The 19,775-nt window shown below is 32.7% G+C and overlaps 1 protein-coding gene across 20 annotated transcripts in view; it reads right to left on the bottom strand.

Annotated features, from left to right (window-relative positions):
• Window positions 1–19,775, bottom strand: part of LOC111604988 (glutamate-gated chloride channel) — a 46,885-nt gene that overhangs the window by 3,329 nt on the left and 23,781 nt on the right. For 4 of the 20 annotated variants that reach the window (XM_023323287.2, XM_023323288.2, XM_023323286.2 and 1 more), the window contains 10 exons: window positions 19,170–19,282; window positions 13,381–13,451; window positions 9,878–9,947; window positions 9,577–9,813; window positions 9,267–9,401; window positions 6,170–6,322; window positions 5,845–6,024; window positions 4,486–4,592; window positions 3,314–3,438; window positions 1,956–2,072 (listed from right to left, as the gene is read on the bottom strand). In XM_023323287.2, the coding sequence (XP_023179055.1) occupies window positions 1,956–2,072; window positions 3,314–3,438; window positions 4,486–4,592; window positions 5,845–6,024; window positions 6,170–6,322; window positions 9,267–9,401; window positions 9,577–9,813; window positions 9,878–9,947; window positions 13,381–13,451; window positions 19,170–19,282 (1,308 nt within the window). Of the gene's footprint in view, window positions 1–945; window positions 2,073–3,313; window positions 3,439–4,420; window positions 4,441–4,485; window positions 4,593–5,844; window positions 6,025–6,169; window positions 6,323–9,266; window positions 9,402–9,576; window positions 9,814–9,877; window positions 9,948–13,380; window positions 13,452–15,823; window positions 15,892–18,784; window positions 18,853–19,169; window positions 19,283–19,775 lie in introns of those variants that run through there. The other 16 variants (XM_023323291.2, XM_023323296.2, XM_023323293.2 and 13 more) reach the window with 16 other exon arrangements.

Raw genomic sequence — 19,775 nt, 5'->3', positions numbered from 1 at the left:
TGTTAACTGGTTTTATGGTTATTGTTGTTTTCTTTTGTTTAAATTTAATTAATTAATTATTAATCTACTTAAAGAAAATAACTAACTAATGGAAACACAAGCTGCAATTCGTACTTAATTTCAATATTAGTTTCGCTTGTCTCCAAATAAATAATCGAATTCAAACTTTAATCTAATTTATACTAAGTAAAATATATTTGTATCAAAAAAGAACACAATTAACTCTATGAATGTATCTATAATAAGTTGTAGCTACGTAAACAATCGAATTGAATTGATTGAAGTGGTAAACAAGCAAAAGGAAAACGCGATATATAAGTATATAGTTGTTGTTGTATATATATATATTTTTAATTGTTCTATTAGTTGATGCATAGCAATAGGAATAAAAACTTGCAATACCCACCAGTCGCATTTAAACAATGCTGCTTGCACCAACTGAATGTTGTTATAAATCAGAGAGAACTTAAACTTCGGAGCTCTCCGAAGTCTGAATACCCTGGCAGTTGTATACTTCATATATGAACATATGAGTTATTATTGTTATTTTATTTGTGGTCTAACTATAGAACTATGGCAGCTATATGTTATGTTCCGATATATGTAGCTCAAGCAGCAAGCAAAGACAAGCAGCTCTCATCAAATTTCAGTCGCACCAGACCTAAACGAAACTGAGTTTACATAGGACACAAATGAGTTGGCATGGCAAAAATATTTGTAATACGTGCTGCCAGGTTATCAATGAATAGAAAACTCACTTAGCTTTGTGTGCTGTGCGTGCGTGTGTGTGCGTGTGTGTGCATGTGTGTGTGTGTGTGAGTAAACAAAACATAGTATCATGTCTTGTATTGAGTTTTATTTGTTATTCTTTCTTTTTTTAATTCGATTGTGAACATAATAATTGAATTTGCCTAGGATTTGTTTTTAGTTGTTTTTGTTGTTGTTGTTTTTGTTTTGTTGCTTATTTATGTCTAAACTTAAATTTATCTACACGCTTTTTGTTCGTTTTTTCGCATTATATTTGCTATTTAGAATTCGAATTGTATAAACTAGTTGGCTTAAAACTTATTGACAATATGACAATATTTACAAACGTTGTGCGACTTCATTTTCTCCTTCTTCTTCTGATTTTTGCTTTGTTTTACAACTAACTTAGCGCATTTTAAGTACAAATTAATTGTAATTTGTTTGGAACTAAACTAATTGAATTATGAACAAAACGTATATGGATTTAAGCCTATAAATGAGTTATTTAAAAATTTGTATACCTTTAACTTTTTGTTTTTGTCTTTTTTTTAACAATTTTGAGCGTTAAAAACAAACTGAAACAAAGAGAGCTGAAAGCGTTTTTCAATTCGCCAACAAATCTCTCTGTTCACTTATGTTTTCTCTTTAAAATACAGCTTTGATTTCTTTTCGTTCAACTTCAATTTCTTTAATTTCTTTTATCTACTATGCAGTCGTACTTGATCAATTTAACTTATAGTTAGTAAATATCTTTTGTCGTTTATCGAATTTCTTATAGTGGAAATGCTTTGAAGCCTTGTCTCGCCCCATTTGATCAAGCAAAGCATATATATAATATATATACGAATATATACACATACATATGGGTATGTATATATATATGCCGTACTGTAAATTTCATGTTGGATTCTACATAGCCTTTGGTAGTCAGAGACGCGGACGCGCTTTAGAAGGTCCTTTTTTTTGTTATGTTTGGTTTCGTTTTAAAATGAATCGAATCAAAAATCATATGGATATAGTTATATTGTTCATTTGCAAAAAACCAAGCCGAACGAAAGCCATACGCAAAAGAATTTGGAACGTAAATTGGTAAATGAAAGTAGAAATTAAAAAAGAGAGATTAATAGGTTAGTACAATTGTCGGTATTGTGTTGCCAGCATTTCTCTCTAAATATAGGTAAAGTAAATATAAGTTAAACGGCATTTACTCATCCTCCTCCTCCCTGAAGAGATATGTGCTCCAGTAGACCAGGTTGAATAGCGCAAAGACCAGCGGGAATGTGATGCGCGAGATAACATCGATTCTCTTCGATCTAGAACATTGTCTTGGATAAATATTCAACAAGTACGAAACACATTAATTGATCATCTAGAGATTGGCTTTTTGATTTGTGATTGTTCTTTGTTTTGGTTTGGTTTTAATTTGTTCATTTTTCATTTTTTGCGTGGCCTTTTAAAATTTTTCTGTTTTATTTTCATAGCAAAATAATTTGTTTGTTTTAAATATTTGAAGAAAGAAAATCAAAAACTCAGTTTCAGCTACGTGCGCAAAAATCATAAGAGTGTTCGTTAAGGAAATAAGATCTAATAGAAAGAACATAAGCGTATGGTCAACTAGCAAGGCAAGGGGACTTTTGGGATGTGGATTGGTACTAGGGCATGAAAATTTTCGTTCTACAACACATGTTGTCCTTTAAAACAAACAAATCAATAGAAAGCAAAGCACACAACAAAACTTTTTAAGTTTAAACTGTAGCAAATTACACTGCTTAACAAGTTTTCGGTTTGTTAAACGAACTTTTCAGTACAGAACTCTTTAGAAATCTGATTAAATGTTGCACAATATGGAAAAACACTAAGACAAACAAGTAAGAGTGCTCTCAACTGGAAGATACCCGCCTTTTTTTCAAATTCATCCAATATTTGGGAAAGTAAAAAGAAAATTAATCAAACTCACAGCAATTAATGGGTATCGATACCTTTGAGTTTTTGACAAAGTTTTACAAATTTCAGTTAAACGCATCAATACTTTAAGATTTTCAGAAGCAGCTTTGAAGTTGACTCTTACTTGTTTCGGTTACAAATCAAATAAAAAAATAATTAAAAAACGTACATTGAAGTTGGCTCGACTTCAAAAACTTGTTGCACAGTGTAATTGGCGCAGAACGTTAAGCAAATTATATTGTCACATTTTACTTGACTCTGGACTCTTTGAAAGCCAGATGGCAAATCATTTGGCAGCAAACATTGAAACAAAAGACAGCGAGCAAAACAAATGATGATGGCAAGCAGCAAAGCAGAACTCGAATCGGGTTTGTCTTTAATGTAAAGTACAAGACTCAATTTCAGGACTCAATTCAATTACTGTTAATTAGTGGCATAAAAGTCAATATATATATAAAATTTATAGTATATAGAACGAGAGAGAGAGAGAAAGAGAGACAGAGTGAGCAAGTTGTAGATACATATTCACAACATCAAAAAGGAAATCCATCAACTACTACAAAATTTTGTTTAACGAACTTCAACTAAGTAATACAGTTGCGTATGACAGTTGAGCAGTTACCTTGTGGGAAACTTGGATAGCCAAGTCTTACAGCAGCTGGGACGCTTCGGCGGCTGCATATGGACCTCGCACTGGCGCAGCTTCTCCAAAGCCAACGGATCGCCCGGATGACGCACCAGGGGCTTCTGCAGGCCACCCCCGCGCGAATATTGCGATGCCGTTTGACATGGAATTTTGATTGTAGTTGATGCAATGAGAGGAACGTTGAGGGCGTTGGGTGATTGGATGGTGTTGCGAGTACGAAATGCAGTGGCAAATGGCGAATGGCAAATGGCAAATGGCAAAGGGCGAATGGCGAGTGGGTGTGGCATGTGCGTAATTTCATTTAATTTCGTTGCAATTTTTCATCAAATTCCGGTTCAGTTGGTTGGGTTGATTGAATGCCACGCAGCGATGTTTGATGATGTTTTTTGTTTTATTTTTGTGTTTTTTTTTATCATTTTTGAGGTTAAGTTGGAGATTGAGTTGGGTTCCATGTATATATGTGTGTGTGTGCGGTTGTGTGTTTGTTGCGTATGAGCACGTTTGAAAAAAGTTGTTAAATTTTGCGTATATTTGTGTTGTGTTTGTGTGAGTTTGTGTGTGTGCGCGTGTGGTTTTTAATAAAAAGAGGCAAATATAAAAAGGAAATAGTTGTTTTAATAGTTTTATCATAAACATTTTGCAAATAGCCAATTTGAGTTTTGGTTTTGTTTTTCATTTGATTGTTAAGAAAGCTCATAAAGTGGATTTGGTTTTAAGTTAAATGGTTTGATGTGGATAAAACTTGGCAATGGGTTCTAAAAACCTTACAGATTCTGTGAAATTATTACCTAACGTATTTAATTATTTAAATATTCATTGCCCTAACAAGAAAAATAGCTAAAACATACACTACTAAAAGTTGTATTTTATTATTGTTTTATATAGTGTCAAACAGCTCGAATACTGATCATGTATGTAGTGCAGTGTTGTAATAAAATTTCAAAACCCCAAGGTCAAATCTTTTCCACTTTCTTGAACTTGTATGTTGAATGGCTAGAAATAGAAATACTCCTGCATATATCAGAAATCCAAGTAAATATATCCCACTTATCTCTACTTCGAGCTCCTCTAAGCAAACTTTCTTGACTCTTTCACATCGTAAGCTATTTAATATAAGTAAAATCGTTAGTTAATTGAGAGGTAAGTACCATTGCGAATGTTGCATTGCTATCTGTATCGAGCAGATCTGAAGCGGCATCTAAACTGGCCTGCTCCAAATCGCGGCGTTTCTTTTTCATATTCTCCTTATGCATGTCTGCGGCCCGATCCGTATATTGTTGCATGTGATAGGAAGATGTTGGACAAGAATTTATATGTTCCACAAAAGTTGGATATTTCGAATACACAAATATCGATGTAGATTTTTTGTTTTTTTGTTTTTGTTTTTTTTGGCGTAATTTACAGTTGAGTTGAATATTTGGTTTTTGTTTATTTTTCAGATTTTAGTTAAGATGCATAGCACACATTTATACAGTTATACAGTTAGATAGCGACAGAGACAGCGAGTGAGAGAAAGAAAGAGAGACAGACAGAGATAGATAGATCACACATACAGAAACATTAAACATTTTGAAAGTGTTGGTAAAATAAAAACCAATAAATAAATAAAATGTTTCGAATGTTTATCAGCAAGTGCAAGTTGTTTTGTCAATTGAAAAATATGTATGTATTGTTTTTTTGAAAATATATATATATAAGCAAATGACAACAGGAACAGGAACAGAAAAAATATCAAATTTTCAATAGCGTTTGCGTTTGTTGATGTCGAAAGAGATAAAAGAAAAAATTTTGTTTTCCAATTTGTAATTTTTTTTCAAACGCGTTTGTGTGTGTGAGTGTGTAAGTGTGAGAGTTGGATGAATGTGTGTGAAATGAAATAAGAGAGTAAATCAAAACAATTGGATTAGTAGAAATATATATGCAAAAATCATTTTGTAGTTACAATATTTATGTGAATGAAAAAATCAAAACGAAACGACAATAAAATATATATAAATATATATAGATATCATATATATTGAATGAAAAGTAAATGCTAGACTACAAATCGTTGGCTTATAGCTGTTAAAAATATTTAGTAGCTGCTGGTTGTTGTTGTTCTTGTTGTAGTTGTAGTTGTAGTTGTTGTTGTAGATCAAAAATCAGTTTGTAGCCCGAGAAAAATAGTGTGATTCGACGACGAGTGTAGATGTAAAGCTTAACTGTGTTTAAATGTGTGTGTGTGTGTGTACGTGACAGTCCGTTACGCGTCGGTTTATTAGATATGCGAGTAAGTTGAAGTTACATTGAGGTATATATACACAATATACGTTAGACGGAGCATATAGATAGATATATATATATATACTTATTTATTACATATATATATATATGTATATATATATATGTATGTATATGCGTTGTACTTGACAAAAATAATGTTTAAAAACAAGAGTAAAAAATAGAATAAACACCATCGATTAATACATTAAGTAAGTTTGTTAAGAAGCATATCAAATCTCAATTACTAGCTTTATTCAAACCTGAGCGGGAGGCATAGTTCACCAGGGCGAATTCGAGCAACGCCCCAAAGACAAACGTCAAACAGACGCCGGTCCAAACATCGATTGCCTTTGTATAGGAAACGGGCGGCAGTGAGGCATTAATGCCCGATGTTTGTGTGGCCATAGTTAGTAAAGTAGTTACACCTAGAACAGATATACGTAGACAATAGAATTCAGATAGTTCGGATATAGTAGAAGAAACAACATGAATGGGCATATAGGTTACCAGCAGTCTAAAGTTGCTTTGGCTGAAACGGTTTTCATACTCTATCATTGGTTGGGCACTTACCTAACGATACTCGCGCTGGCACTGCGCCTTGATCCAGCCAGAATGATACCCATGATACAATGACCAACATACAGCATGGTATATAAATTTGTATTAAGTAATATGAGAATTCTCGCTTGAATAGTAGATCGACTTTGAGGCAACTGTATTCACCTATGAGTATACAAGGTAATATAAAACTGTGTCAAACTCAAAATGTACGGGAAGGATTCTAAATGGCGTTAGTTCTTTTTTGATCTCACACTCACGCACACATATGTATATACACAGAGAGTAGATGAGTTTAGACACTGAAAAAAATAGGTAGAAACACACAGACGAAACACACGCACATTTCCAATATTTTAAATATATTTATCAAAATAAATTTGTCATCCAATAAATCAGTAAAAACCAAAAACAATTTGCTTGCTTTTTAAATTTTGCCAAAGAAAAGAGGAAATCAAAAATTTCGAGAACGTTTACTGTTCATGAATTTGTTGTTGTTCTTTGTGATTTGTATGTACAGGAAAGAGGTGGGCTTCCAAAAAGAAAACATAATATGATGCACAGTGGGTGGTACACGTTAATGTATATACAAAATAATAAGGAGAAGAAACGAAACCATAAAAGGAGTAGGACATTGAGAGACAGAATAAGAGACAGAGTTGAGTTGGAAAATTATAAAATGGCATCATAGGCAAAATTGTATTTTGAACATCAATTCAATTTTCTGACAATTTTTGTTCTTTTGTTTTTTTTTTGTTTGTTCATTTTGCTTGCTTGCAACAAAAATTCTTAACGGAAATGAAGTTCGCAGTTGCTAGTAGAGCGGGTGCGTTTGTTGTTGTTGCTGTTGTTCTTGTTGTTGCAGCTCCTGTTGTTAGCTTCCGTTGTGAACACGCCCCCATGCTGCCTGTTCGTAGCCGCCCTTCATTTCCGTTAATTTGTTGACATTGCGTTCCATACTCTTCAAGACAAAGCTGTGTAATATTTAACATTCTCATATTTTTTTATTTTCATTTTCATTTGGATTGTTCTCATTTGAATTGATCAGCGGCTTTTTCGAGGGGTCTGGCTTTCTCTGGGGTCATATAAATATATACGTATATATGTATATTTATTCGCAGTCGCATGTGGCATTTATTTATTTGGATATTCATAATTTTTGCATTTTATCTATGGCCAGTTTTCTCTCCACTTTTAACGCTCATAGAAGATATAAAATTAATAAACTTTTATGTGAGCAACTAAGTTCAAGGCGAACTAAATGCAAACAACTACGCAACGACTAAGAACGGGTTGGGAATATAATGCTTAGAAACAAATACATATATGCATATATATCGCTTCTTTTTAGAATTGTGAATGGGCGAATGAGTTGCAGGCGCCGGCTCATGCATCATTTTTAATTCGGGTATAACAGCTAAGCAAATGATTAAAATGGGTGACTTTAATTTAGTTCCGCTGAAGCCTTTGAATGAGCTGAAAATGTCGCTAGCTATGGAACGGGTTTTGGATGGGCGTTGGGCTGAGCTAAGATGAGAGATGTAAGACTGGCGGTTTAAATGAAAATTTATATTAGCTGTGAGTTACATACAAACTTTAGGTAAATATCTAGGCTGTGGAATAAATAAAAATCTATATCTATAAAACCAACTGCCTAAGCATCCTATTCTAAAACTAGTTTCTTATTTACTTAAGTAAGAATTGCGCTCATTAGAATAAAAAGAGATGTTCTGTTGTAGCCCTGGCTAGAAGCATTGCTACATTGATTGTCCTCTCTGAAATATTAATTTTACACAATTACTATAGTCATCAACTGAATTGAATCCTAAAGAGCTGAGACATCAGCTTGATACTCTTTTAGAAACCTATGATACACCTATTCCAAAGATACTTTGAAATTATCCCGCAAAATAGAAACGATTTTATGCAAATCAAAAGAGAGCTGTCTTCGATTATTTCACATGCTTGCTTCCCATAATACAATACGAATGGGTATCATAAGTTATTTGCATTTACCGTTAGCTAAAATGCAGCATATGTATTTGCCGTGAGCTGGTCGTGGGAAGCAAATGGCAGAGGCACAAATCGGTTGCATTTTCTAGCTATAAATTATCCCTCTAAAGATGCTGACAGACAATTTGCCAAGTTTGTGAAAAAGTTTTGCGTGTTTGTATGCCACAGCTCAGTCGCGTAGATACACATACTCACGCAACCACACGCCCACACACACACATACCCACATAGATCATCATTATTGGAGAGGATGGGGCATGGTTTGGGGGGCATTTGCTCTTTGTGCAAGTTTAAGCAACTGCGTCGCAAACAATTTCCTCGATTAATTTGCTTTCCGTGCCCCGCCTTTTGCCATTTTCTTTCATTTTCATTTTCCGTTTCGTATTTGGCTGTCGTCTCAGAGTCCTCAGCTACTCAGAATTGAGACGCTGAGATGCTCAGATGCTCAGATATATATATGTACGAAGTAGTTCTTGGTAGCCAAGGTAAACATTTGCTTAAAGCGCCAACTGATTTCAAAGTGCTCATAAAAACTCGGCTAAGGTAAGGCGACACGCGATGCCAAAAACTGCACTTAAAATGGGCGTGTGAGTGGGGCAGCTAGAGTTTAACAATATGTAGGTGTGTGTGTGTGTGTGTGAGTGTCTGTGTGAGTCTGTGTGGGTGTGTTGCGAGTGTGTGTGAATTACATCGTAAAAAGTTGGTTTTTATGCGATTCGGGCATTGATAACGGCCCAACGAGATGCTCATGTGTAAACGGCATCATTACATGTGTATGTGTGTATCTGTACGTGTGTATGTGAGAGTTTTTGCTATGAAGTGCTTATGATGCCGTTTATTATAGATATCGTATATAAGCGAACAACTATATTGAAAATAAATACTATAGATACACATAAATAAAGTAGCTATTGGATGCATAACTCAGATGAACAGATGCAAAAAAAACTTCAAATCAAACTATGAAAATTAAGTAAAGCTACAGTTTTACAAAGTTAAGATATAGATATTGGGGCAAGAGTTTAATTATATAGAGTTAGTTAGAGTTCTCAAACACAATCAACACAACTGTTAGAACACACACAAATGAACGTACCCGTGTTGGTTTTACTGTTACAGTAATCAGTCAAAAACTTCTCCAGTGTGAAGCGAGGTAGGTGTAAGTTCTTAACCACTTGCACCGGATCACCCTCCTTCCAAAGGAATACCAAATCGTTGGTAGTCCAGCCATCTGAGAGAAGAAGAAGATCAAAAATATATTTATGAGATTCAATTAAATATTTAAGAATTTATGATTATAGATAAGATATATATATATGGAGATATATATGATATATATCAACATTTTATTAGACTGTAGCTATATAGTAAGATATTATTATATTATTATATACAATATCACTTACAGCTAGCCATTCGAAGCGAGCATATTTGTCTATCCAATGGATACAACTTGAGATTCATTGGGCAGGCCAATGTTAATGAGATGCGTATACTATAGAGGACCGATCCGTTGGGAAATATACGTATATACACATTGGGCATAATGATATTGTGAAAATGTCCCTCCTTCTCATTGGAAAAGAACAAATCCGGCATCCACACACGATTCGCCTCCGTCAGTGTAAGATATTTCAAGCGGCCTTAAACGGTAGTTAGGATACATGTGGAGACTAGAGTCATGGAATTGTTCCAGCAAGTGCTCACCTTGTATGTCATCGAATTTGAGACGCTCATCCGTCCACTGTTCTCGGAAGGTTAACTGTACGCTGTACTCCTGTGGTGCGCGTTTGAAGTGTTTTTTTTATTTGTATTGGGATGAAAGAGAACTTTGTCAGTACTAGAAAATACAGTCTTTTAAAGAGTCTTTAATTTTAATTTGAATTTCAATGCAATTCAATTTGAACCACAATGAAAATTTCGATTGTTGTCAAATTTTGGAGATTTTTGCGTATTTTTTAATTTTTTCTCTTTTTTTCTGTAGTGGGTGTGGGGCGTATCAATTGGTGGGCTTGCTTTTGCGGGTGGGACTTTGACTTTATTTTTAAATTGATTTTTTCGTTTTATATATTTTTTTGTGGTACATTGTATGAGAGAGTGAGCAAGGCGTGGCGAGGCGTGGCGAACGTTTTGTAATTTTTTTTCGAGTAGTTAGTTTATATTTGTTAGTAAGAAGAGTATATATGGTGGCTATAATAATTGAAACTGTTGTATATATTGTCGTATAAAGCGTTTTGCTCTTCGGCTAGTTGCATATTCTCGGCATGGTATTGGTATTAGTTGTATGTTAGAAGTATTCTTGTCATGGCACATACATAAGTTTTGTATATATATATGTATCTATAAATGTATGTAAATGGAACCAAAATGCAATTCAAGATGCGTCTGCGATGCTGAGCATGCAACATCAACCACATTCAGCATGAACATCATTATCCGATGCATTGTTCAGCGCATTGCAACGTGTTGCATACAAAATATAAAGCAGGCAATAAGCAAAAAGGCAGAAGGCAGCTTGCAACGTGCCAAAAATTCATAAACAGTAATACAATATCTATTGAGCAGGCGACACAGGCAAAGGCGAAAGCAAAAGCAGAGCCAAAAGCTGACGCAACAACAAAACAGGCAGTAAAAGCAAAGCAATATCATATTGTTAAATAATCAGGCTTACATAGTAACTAGACTTATGCTATACATTCATATTAAAATATATACATATTTATATCAAATAACATAGATGTATTCTTAAAGTTAACTTAAAACTCTGCATGCAGAACTTTCATAAGATTTATCCAAATATTTTGAAATTCATATAAAATTCTTCAACTTCACGCTGAAGTTTGAGGAATTATTCAAGATAAAAAAAATATGCATAAAAATACATAATTTTTGTGCTATAGAAAAAAGTTTTTGTAATAAAAATCAAAAACATCGCAAAAGAGATTTTGTTTTCAACACTTTCACGGCTCGTATTCCTCATGAATAAAATAAAATAAAATATTTAATATTATTATACTTATTATTTTATAGACCCGAAACATGCTTAAACAGATATATTTTTAATGCATGCTATATAAATTTTATATAAGTAGATCAAATTATAAACTAGGGTTTCCATTCAAAGATAGGTGTAAATGATATAGGAAACAGAAACTTGAATTGATTAATAAAATCCTATTAGTTGTTCTTAATGAAGTCGGCAGCTATTTTTATTTATTCATTTCATCTATTTTGTATCTTTTTATATTCATGAAATAGATGCAATGTCAAAAGGAATTTGCAAACATTTGTAGTAAAAACTGGCAGCAAATAAATTTCAATAATTATTACAAATAATGTTTTTATGTGTCATTTCTGTGGCGCCACTTAATAAATTGATGCCAGTTTTTTTGTCTATTTTAAATATTATTTTTTATGAGGCGACTGTCAGAACAAATAGATTGTTTAAGTGCTCAGGCACTGCAATTTGTTATGTATCTATATTTATATTTTATATGACGGATATGAAAATGACAAATGCAGAGTCCCTGAACAAGAGATGAATTTAATGCAAACTCTTTACTTTTATTTTTATACTTACAGTTAGAGTTGGATTTAAATTAAATAAAATATATGTGGAACTCGTTGCATTTGCATGTTGCATGTGTGGTAAGCATTTTGTTATCTTTCTGTTTTCAATTGATAATCAAAATTATACATGGTTACACTGTTGTAAATGTTAAATGTTAAATGAAGGAAGCTTATCGGCTAAAGAAATGAATAGTACTGAAAATTGGTGAAATTTTTTTATTTTTTATGCTTTATTCAATGAGCTGATGCTGGCGAACTGATTGAAAGTTTGAGCTTAGATACTTTGCTAGTTTGCTTGCTTAGACTTAGGCTAAAATAGTTTCCATTGTTTACAAACTGCTTTTTAACTATGAGAAACTTACTGTAAACTTAAAAACTAGCTTAAATTACAATAAAATCTTAAATATACTTCGTGTGGGGAAAAGAGGCAGAGAGAGAGAGAGAGAGAGAGAGAGAGAGAGAGGGAGAGAGAGAGAGAGAGAGAGAGAGAGAGAGAGATAGAGTCAAAGAGAGAGAGAGAGAGAGAGAGAGAGAGAGAGAAAGCGAGAGAGGCAGAGAGACAGCGCGCGCCTACAGAAATTGTGTGTGAAACAACAGAAGAGACAAAAATTATAAAAAGTTATAAAAGAAAAAAACATATTAGAATTGAAGCTGTATTCTAAAAGGTACATTTAGAAATATACATATATATAGATGCATACATTAAGACATGTATGCTTGCAAGAATAAATATGTATCTAAATAAATGAACAGAAATCTCTTACTAATAGTGAGTGAATAGGAATTATATTACAATTTAATATTAATGGATATGAATGAATAAGTTTATATTCTTGTAGATAAGAGTTTTGCCATGAACTGTCAAGATGAAGAAGAAGACATTAATTTACTTAGTGTATACATACATTTTGACAACTCTATGAATATAAGACAAATATTCTGATCGGTGAGTCATTTTCAACTATCAGTGAATTGACATTGACTAATTGACTTATATGAAGAGATCTTCCGCGTTTCATAATTTAAGGTTCAATGAATTGAATCCTTCGGAGATATAGCTCAACTCTACAAGAGTACAGAACTTTCGGTCTGCCGAAAAATGTTTTCAAATTTTTTATTTTTAGTTTTTTTTAAACATATTTTTGTGCGCAAGAGATTTCTGGTGAAGTATTTTGAAGTATTTTGCAAGACAATTGGGAAGTGTTGAAGATAGGAAATATTAATAGTTTAATACAGCCAATTAATTTAATTATTAATTTATTAAATATATGTATAATTATTATTTAATATTAACATTTATCTCATACTTTTATACATAAATATACATCTTGTATATATATATTGAGAAAGCTAAGGTTTTGTGCTTTTATTTTAATTAAACACACATAACCGCACACTCACACACACACACACACACTCACAGATACACAGAAGTTAAATAAGATATGCGAGTATTTTTTGTTGCTGTTGTTTAGTTGTATATAAATATTTTGAGCAAGATTTTTAAAGCGCTTGGATTTGTACTTGTATGCATGTACATTCATTATTACGTTATTATTATTATTTTAATTATTATTAATTATATATGTATGTACGCTTATGCATATGTATTCGATTACTGCCTAGGAGCCTGCACTCACCATTTTGTAATCGTCGATTTTCGATATGGAGCGCAGAAACATGTTGACCTGGACTAATGTGGGCAAATTCGCTAAAAAATTATCATATCAAAATCAAGCGGCATTCGCTTTATGAGTTATCATTGCTTTCATTAACAATCGGGTGCAAGAGTATACTTATTTATTTTTATATTTTATATATATATATAAATATGTTTATTTATTTATGTGTTAACATAGTCTTAATCCTAGCTTAACATTGAGTTTTGCTTAAAGTTTTTTTCTTTTTGATGAATTTTATATGTGCACGATATGTATGACAAAACTCAAGCTTTAAATGATATAGAAATAGTAAGAAATGAAATTGAAAACTCAATTACAAAACATAGTTTTTTCTAATTGATACACAAAAATGTCTGCATGGATCTCATTAAAGTGTAAAGTTTAGGTTCAATTTTTCTCCTAAAACAGCAATACATATGGTTTACTAATTTATGACATCAATTGTTTTAACCGATTTTAACCATATATACCCTTGCAGCTCTATACGCGTTGTAGTTTTATCTTTACTTGGACAATATATTATTAACCAGCCCAATCGGCACATTAGGTAAACGTATTATGTAATAATATTAAGTATATTATTCTATTTAAATTCTTATATTTTTTGCAAGGGTATTAACACTTCGATAATCCGAAGTGGCACAGTTTCATTTTTTTTAATGTAGATTTTTATTTATTTTTATTTAATTTTTAATAAAATGCATGCCACACATTTTCAATTTGCTAAACACCTTGAAAGCTTCAAACTAATTAGTTTTTGGTTTTGGTTTTCGTTTTTATTTTAAATTTATTTTTTATGTAAATATAAATACAATATCTATTGCTTTCAGGCATAGAACTAAACAAATAACATATAATATACCATTTAGTAATTATTTATGGTCTGAAAATGAAAATTTGTGGTGAAACGGGGCGGCGCTTGTGAAGTGGGTAAAGGATTATAGTTAGCTAACCAACCAACACACGTACAAAGCACACGGAAAATTTGAGTAACAAATTTTGCAAACATTCGGCTGCATTGTTGAAGGCAATTAGGTTGTTCGATATTAAGTATATATAGATAACGCAATAAAACAATAACAATAATTAGGTCGATAAAATTGGAAATTGTCGTTTAAATAATAGAATTATATTAAAAATTAAGTCGTCAATCATCTGAGGTTTGCATATTAATACATTATTTGAAAATACACACGACAGCCAGCATAAAGGACCAGCAAAATATATATACAGATATATGTATATATAATTGAATAGCTGTTGTCCGACAGTCATCATCATCACAATTAGTAATAATTTGATATAAGATAATAAGTTAATTTATGTAGGCATAATTAACATTGAGTGGAATTTATAAATGCTTATTGTTAAGAGTGAATATATTAACTCAGAGAGAGAGAGACAGAGATAGAGAGAGAGAGAGAGAGAGAGAGAGAGAGAGCGAGAGAGAGAGAGCAACAGAGAGAGAGAGAGAGATAGAGATAGATCGTGGGGTAGGTTGACAGTTACAGCTAAAAATTAAAACTATTAAAATGAAGAAAGTGAGAGAGATAGAAAGTGTGTGAGCTAGACAGAGTATTGCATATATTTGAAAGATATATAGGTAGATAGAGACAGATAGAGAGAGAAAGAGAGAGAGAGAGAGTGAGAGAGAGTGAGAGAGATCCAAAAAGACATTTTTTTTATGTTTTGCTTCATTTTGTACTAGAAAACAAATTTATTATTTTACATTTTTGTAGAGCAAACATATATTAAAAATTTATGAAAAAAAAACTTAACTTTTACCAATGCAAACTTGTAAATAAATGAACTAAAATTGTATAATATGCACAATCTAATTACATTGCTAATTAATTCGAATTTATTGCTCAAAACTAGGAACAACAAGTTCTTTACAGAATTTTCCAAAATTTTCCATATTTTCTTAATTAATTTTTTGTAATTTAATAAAAGCAAATAATTTGTTAATTGAATTCAAAATATGTTGAAATTAAAAAACATCGATAGTTTATAAATACCAATATCCGATATAATATATATGTATATATAGCATAATTATTATTTTTAATAATATATAATGGTATTTGTGTTTTTCTGTTGTTCGATTGCCTGGTCATAGATAAGACATAAGAATTAACGGCAGTTATATAAGATACGCGCACTGTTTATAGGAAGCAAACCTGACATGGACAGTTAGACAAAGAGTGAGAAAAAGACAGAGAGAACGAGAGCGAGAGAGCGGGAGACACTAGAGAGTTGGACAGAGTGAGAGCGAGCGTTTCAGGGGCACACACACATATGTATATACGTTTAGGGCCAAGGTTTGAGAGTCTGTCTTTCTTAACTACTTTTTATTTTTGGATTGTTTTGATTTTGATTTTTGATTTTTGCGCGCACTTACCATGGTGACATCATCGATTTTCGATATACTTCTAACGAATATGTTGACGCGCACGACGGCCGGACCATCTGGAGGGATGATACATATAGATAGACCGTTTTGTACAATGGGTAATAAACAAAATTTAACAACTGGTCACACTGGCAGCGGGCCGGCTGGCCACACTGCTCCCTATACAGTTTCTGCTGTTGCTGCTAAATTTTGTACTAAAAACTTAGCATATAAAATATTTGAAATGACCAATGAACTTTGGTACCCGCCTGGCTTCTATCTGGGGTTTTGTGCTTTTTACTGTAATAAAGTTTTATTTTTATTGCTATGTGCTGCTTAAAATTAGTTATGGCATTACGTTGCTCTCACTTTAAATATCTTATAGAAATAAGCTAATATATATATTTATATATTTTCGTGATTTTCATATATACATAATCGAGCCTAGGTTAATTTATATCTTTAATTATTCTTTATGTGTATGAGTTTCGTGTGAGTGAAAATTGCAATATGACAAAAAAGAAAACAAGGAAGTGACGAGCATGGCAAATAAGGCCTGGTACGCTGTAATATGTGCTAATTGATGGTCATATATTTATTGCTTATATTCAGTTAGCTTTATTCAGTTTAACGAATGACTATGACCGTAGCCGCTGCATATATTTATGCATATGGATGATACTCTTGCATTTTTAATGATGTCATTGCTGCGGCAAAAGTCAACATGACAGCAGCACACACTCAAATATACACTCAAATACACACATACACGCGTGGCGGAATTAACTGTAAATAAAATCCAATTTTGTTGCAATCAAAATGGAAATAAAATGATGTTGGCTAAGTGGATAGAGAGCTTCAAACACACACACACACACACAACTAAATAGTGGTTTATTTTTTTTTTTTGCATAAGTCCCCAATACACATTTAAATACATTTTGGGGTGGCCAAAAGATGTGTGAGAGACAGAGAGGGATTGAGAGACAGAGAGAGAGAGAGAGAGTAAAACTTGATTTACATTATAATAACATTTAACAGAAATAACGATTACATGTAGTCCACTTAATTGTAAAGCATGATTTTTATGTAATCGCATGTTGGTGAATGCTCGAGTTGTTCTTATATCCATTTCATATATATATATATATTTAAGACTGCTAGCCCTGCAAACATGGCTATTGATTAACTCAAACTCACATATATTTTCTATGCTTTTTATCATGCATATAGCTTAAAGCCCTGAGCCTAGAAGATATTTTGGCGACAGTTACACGAATGCCTTGATTTTTTTCTCCACTGCATGTGGGAGTGCGAGCAATACTAATGCCAAATTATCAGGCGATTGTTTAAGGGAGCTTAATGCAATATTGAAATTCATTATAAAGTCATGATCTCCAACTTTCATCAGCTAGAGCATCCTCATTGAGAACTTGACAAGATACTGAATGCCAGATAAATCCTTAAGTGTTAGAATGCTGAATAACAATTAGATCGCGGTTGAAAGAGTTTGACCATTTAAAAAAAACTAATTTTCTTCCAGCATATAATACTGTTTGACTAGGGGTAGTCAAACAAAAAAAATCTTTTTTAATCTCAATTATTATATTATAGAGCAAGAAGGCTCAGAAACGTTATTATATGCTGCCACATCTTTCTGAACCTTAAGTGTTTGCAGGGCACTCACTAGTGATTGTGTGTGATGTGTGTTTATCTGTCTGTGTGTTAAAAGCCAGCAAAATGAAAATGCTTTGTGCTCAGCCCAGAAGTAGGCAACAGTTTTATGTCCAAAAATTTACTTGAAATTGATGACTTATCGATTTGCTAGCACAGTCGCTAAGGCATCAGGAGCTTTGCCTTGGCTCATGTGTGTTAAGTTATGTGCATGTGTGTGTGTCTGTTTTTGTATAAGTTAATGCGTTTGCATGTCAAATTGAACACAAAAGAAGAGAACTCAAAAAGCAAATACTGCTAGCTATGACTGCAGCAAGTTGTAATAGTAGTAGTAGTAGTAGATAGTTGAGTAGTATATAAGTAAGTAGTATATAAGCATATAGTACTCTATATATATATATGTATGTATATAGTGGAAAGAACAATGTTTGCCGGGCGTAATTGTATCCTTGGCAAAAACATGAATCCATGAAACGAAAAACTCAAACGAAACGAAATTGGAAAATGCAAAAACGCTTCCTCTAAAATATGCGTAAAACTAAAACTGAATGATAGAACGTATACATGTATGTATGTATATATGCACATTTAGAGATGTATGCATACTAGAGTATCCAAATACATGTGCCATAAATGTGGCTTTGTTTAACAAAAGGAACAAAAAAGGGAGAACATGAAACAAACGCAAAGAACGCAAATTTCGATAGCCAAAGAACAGCAAACAAAGTTAGATATAAGGTTAAAAAGAGTGGGAGATTGGGCTAGAGGGAGATGGGTCAGCTAGGTATTTTCTATATGGCATGTCTAAAAGAGACTGCCAGGGAGATAGAGAGAGATAGACAGTTATGAATAGATAGAGAAAGTTAGAAACCCAACTTCAACGCAAAAACAAACAAAGTGAAAAATCTCTTTTATTTTATTTATTGCTTAGTTTAGTGTATGTTTATGAGTATTGCGTCTATCTATATAGATATGTATATATGTTATGTGTGTGTCTATGTGAGCAGAGTAGCATAGAGCATTTGGCTATGTAGTTCTAGTAGCTGTTATTACTACCAAAACTATTTGAAGATGCATAGTTATGGATGGGGAGTTTCTATAGTGTACTGCATGTCGAATGGTGTGCTTGTTGATGTGAGACAGAGAGATAGAGCGAAGTAGGGCGAGACAGATTGGGTCTATCGAATTTGTTGGCCAAGGTTTATTGTTTTCAATTGGTTTCATAGTTGATTTGGTTTTTTCTACTTTTTGTTTAATTAGTTTTTATTTTTTGGCTCACTCTAATGTGTGACTTACCATTTTAATATCACTAATCGTCATTATACTGCGTACGAATAGATTGATTCTGACTATGGCGGGACCATCTGGCATAGAGTTTGGTTGGTTTAAATTGTGAGTTTTTCTTAATAACTTTTAAAGGCAATAATATTACTTAGCTAAGCTAATGAATAGCTCACTGTTAGGTCTCTCTAGACTAATTTAGCTGTTCATTTTTGTTTTACTTATAAGAGACTTAGAAATATACAATATTCATAGTATAATACCAATTGTTCTTTACATTTTTTTGAGATTTTGAGAACTAAAAATAATTTTTGAAATTAAAAAGCTTTTGTTTTGAAAAGAACTTTTTAGAGGTACAATATGTCTTGTTATACAGTGCGTGTTAAAAGTATATGCTCACCTGTGCCATTAATTCCCGATGGTCGTATTCTGGCATCGTATTTGCCTGCACCTAAAATTTGATCTAAGACTTTTTTCTCCTTTTCTCGGAAATTTATTTTGGCATTATTTGCTCTGAAATCAGGATATGGATAGGTACGCACGTATAATTTTAATTTTGCTTTGCTTTTTAATTGTTTCAATATTATTATTATGATTTTTCTTATTTATTTATTTTTTATTGTTTGTGTACGAGTAGTTTAGACAATTATTTGAAGTAGTTTTGAAAAAGATGCTGAACAAATTTTGGTGAAATTTTGTTTTTATTATAGTATTGCAGTTAACAGAAAATATTTGCATAATAATTTACAGCAAGTTATGAGCGCTCATTGGCTGATATTTGTTCAGCTTTTTGATTTGGCTTTTATATACAAATTGAGTGTAGTGTGTTCGATTGTGGACGCTGAATTGACATCTGCATTATACACTGTCGCACTTATCAGAAGCCTTGGCAGAGCCAAGCCACAAAAGGTGTGCTGGCTGGCTCTGTCCTCGGCTTGAGCGTAAATAATTCCAAAATTTATGCTCCGACAAAAATTACATGAAAATTAATTACATTTTAATGATG

The sequence above is a fragment of the Drosophila hydei genome, unplaced genomic scaffold, assembly GCF_003285905.1.
Source record: "Drosophila hydei strain 15085-1641.00,03,60 unplaced genomic scaffold, DhydRS2 tig00000063-arrow-pilon, whole genome shotgun sequence".
NCBI classification, from domain to species: domain Eukaryota; kingdom Metazoa; phylum Arthropoda; class Insecta; order Diptera; family Drosophilidae; genus Drosophila; species Drosophila hydei.
Note: the sequence above shows the minus strand (reverse complement) of the source record. Positions and strands in the feature narration are given on the sequence as shown.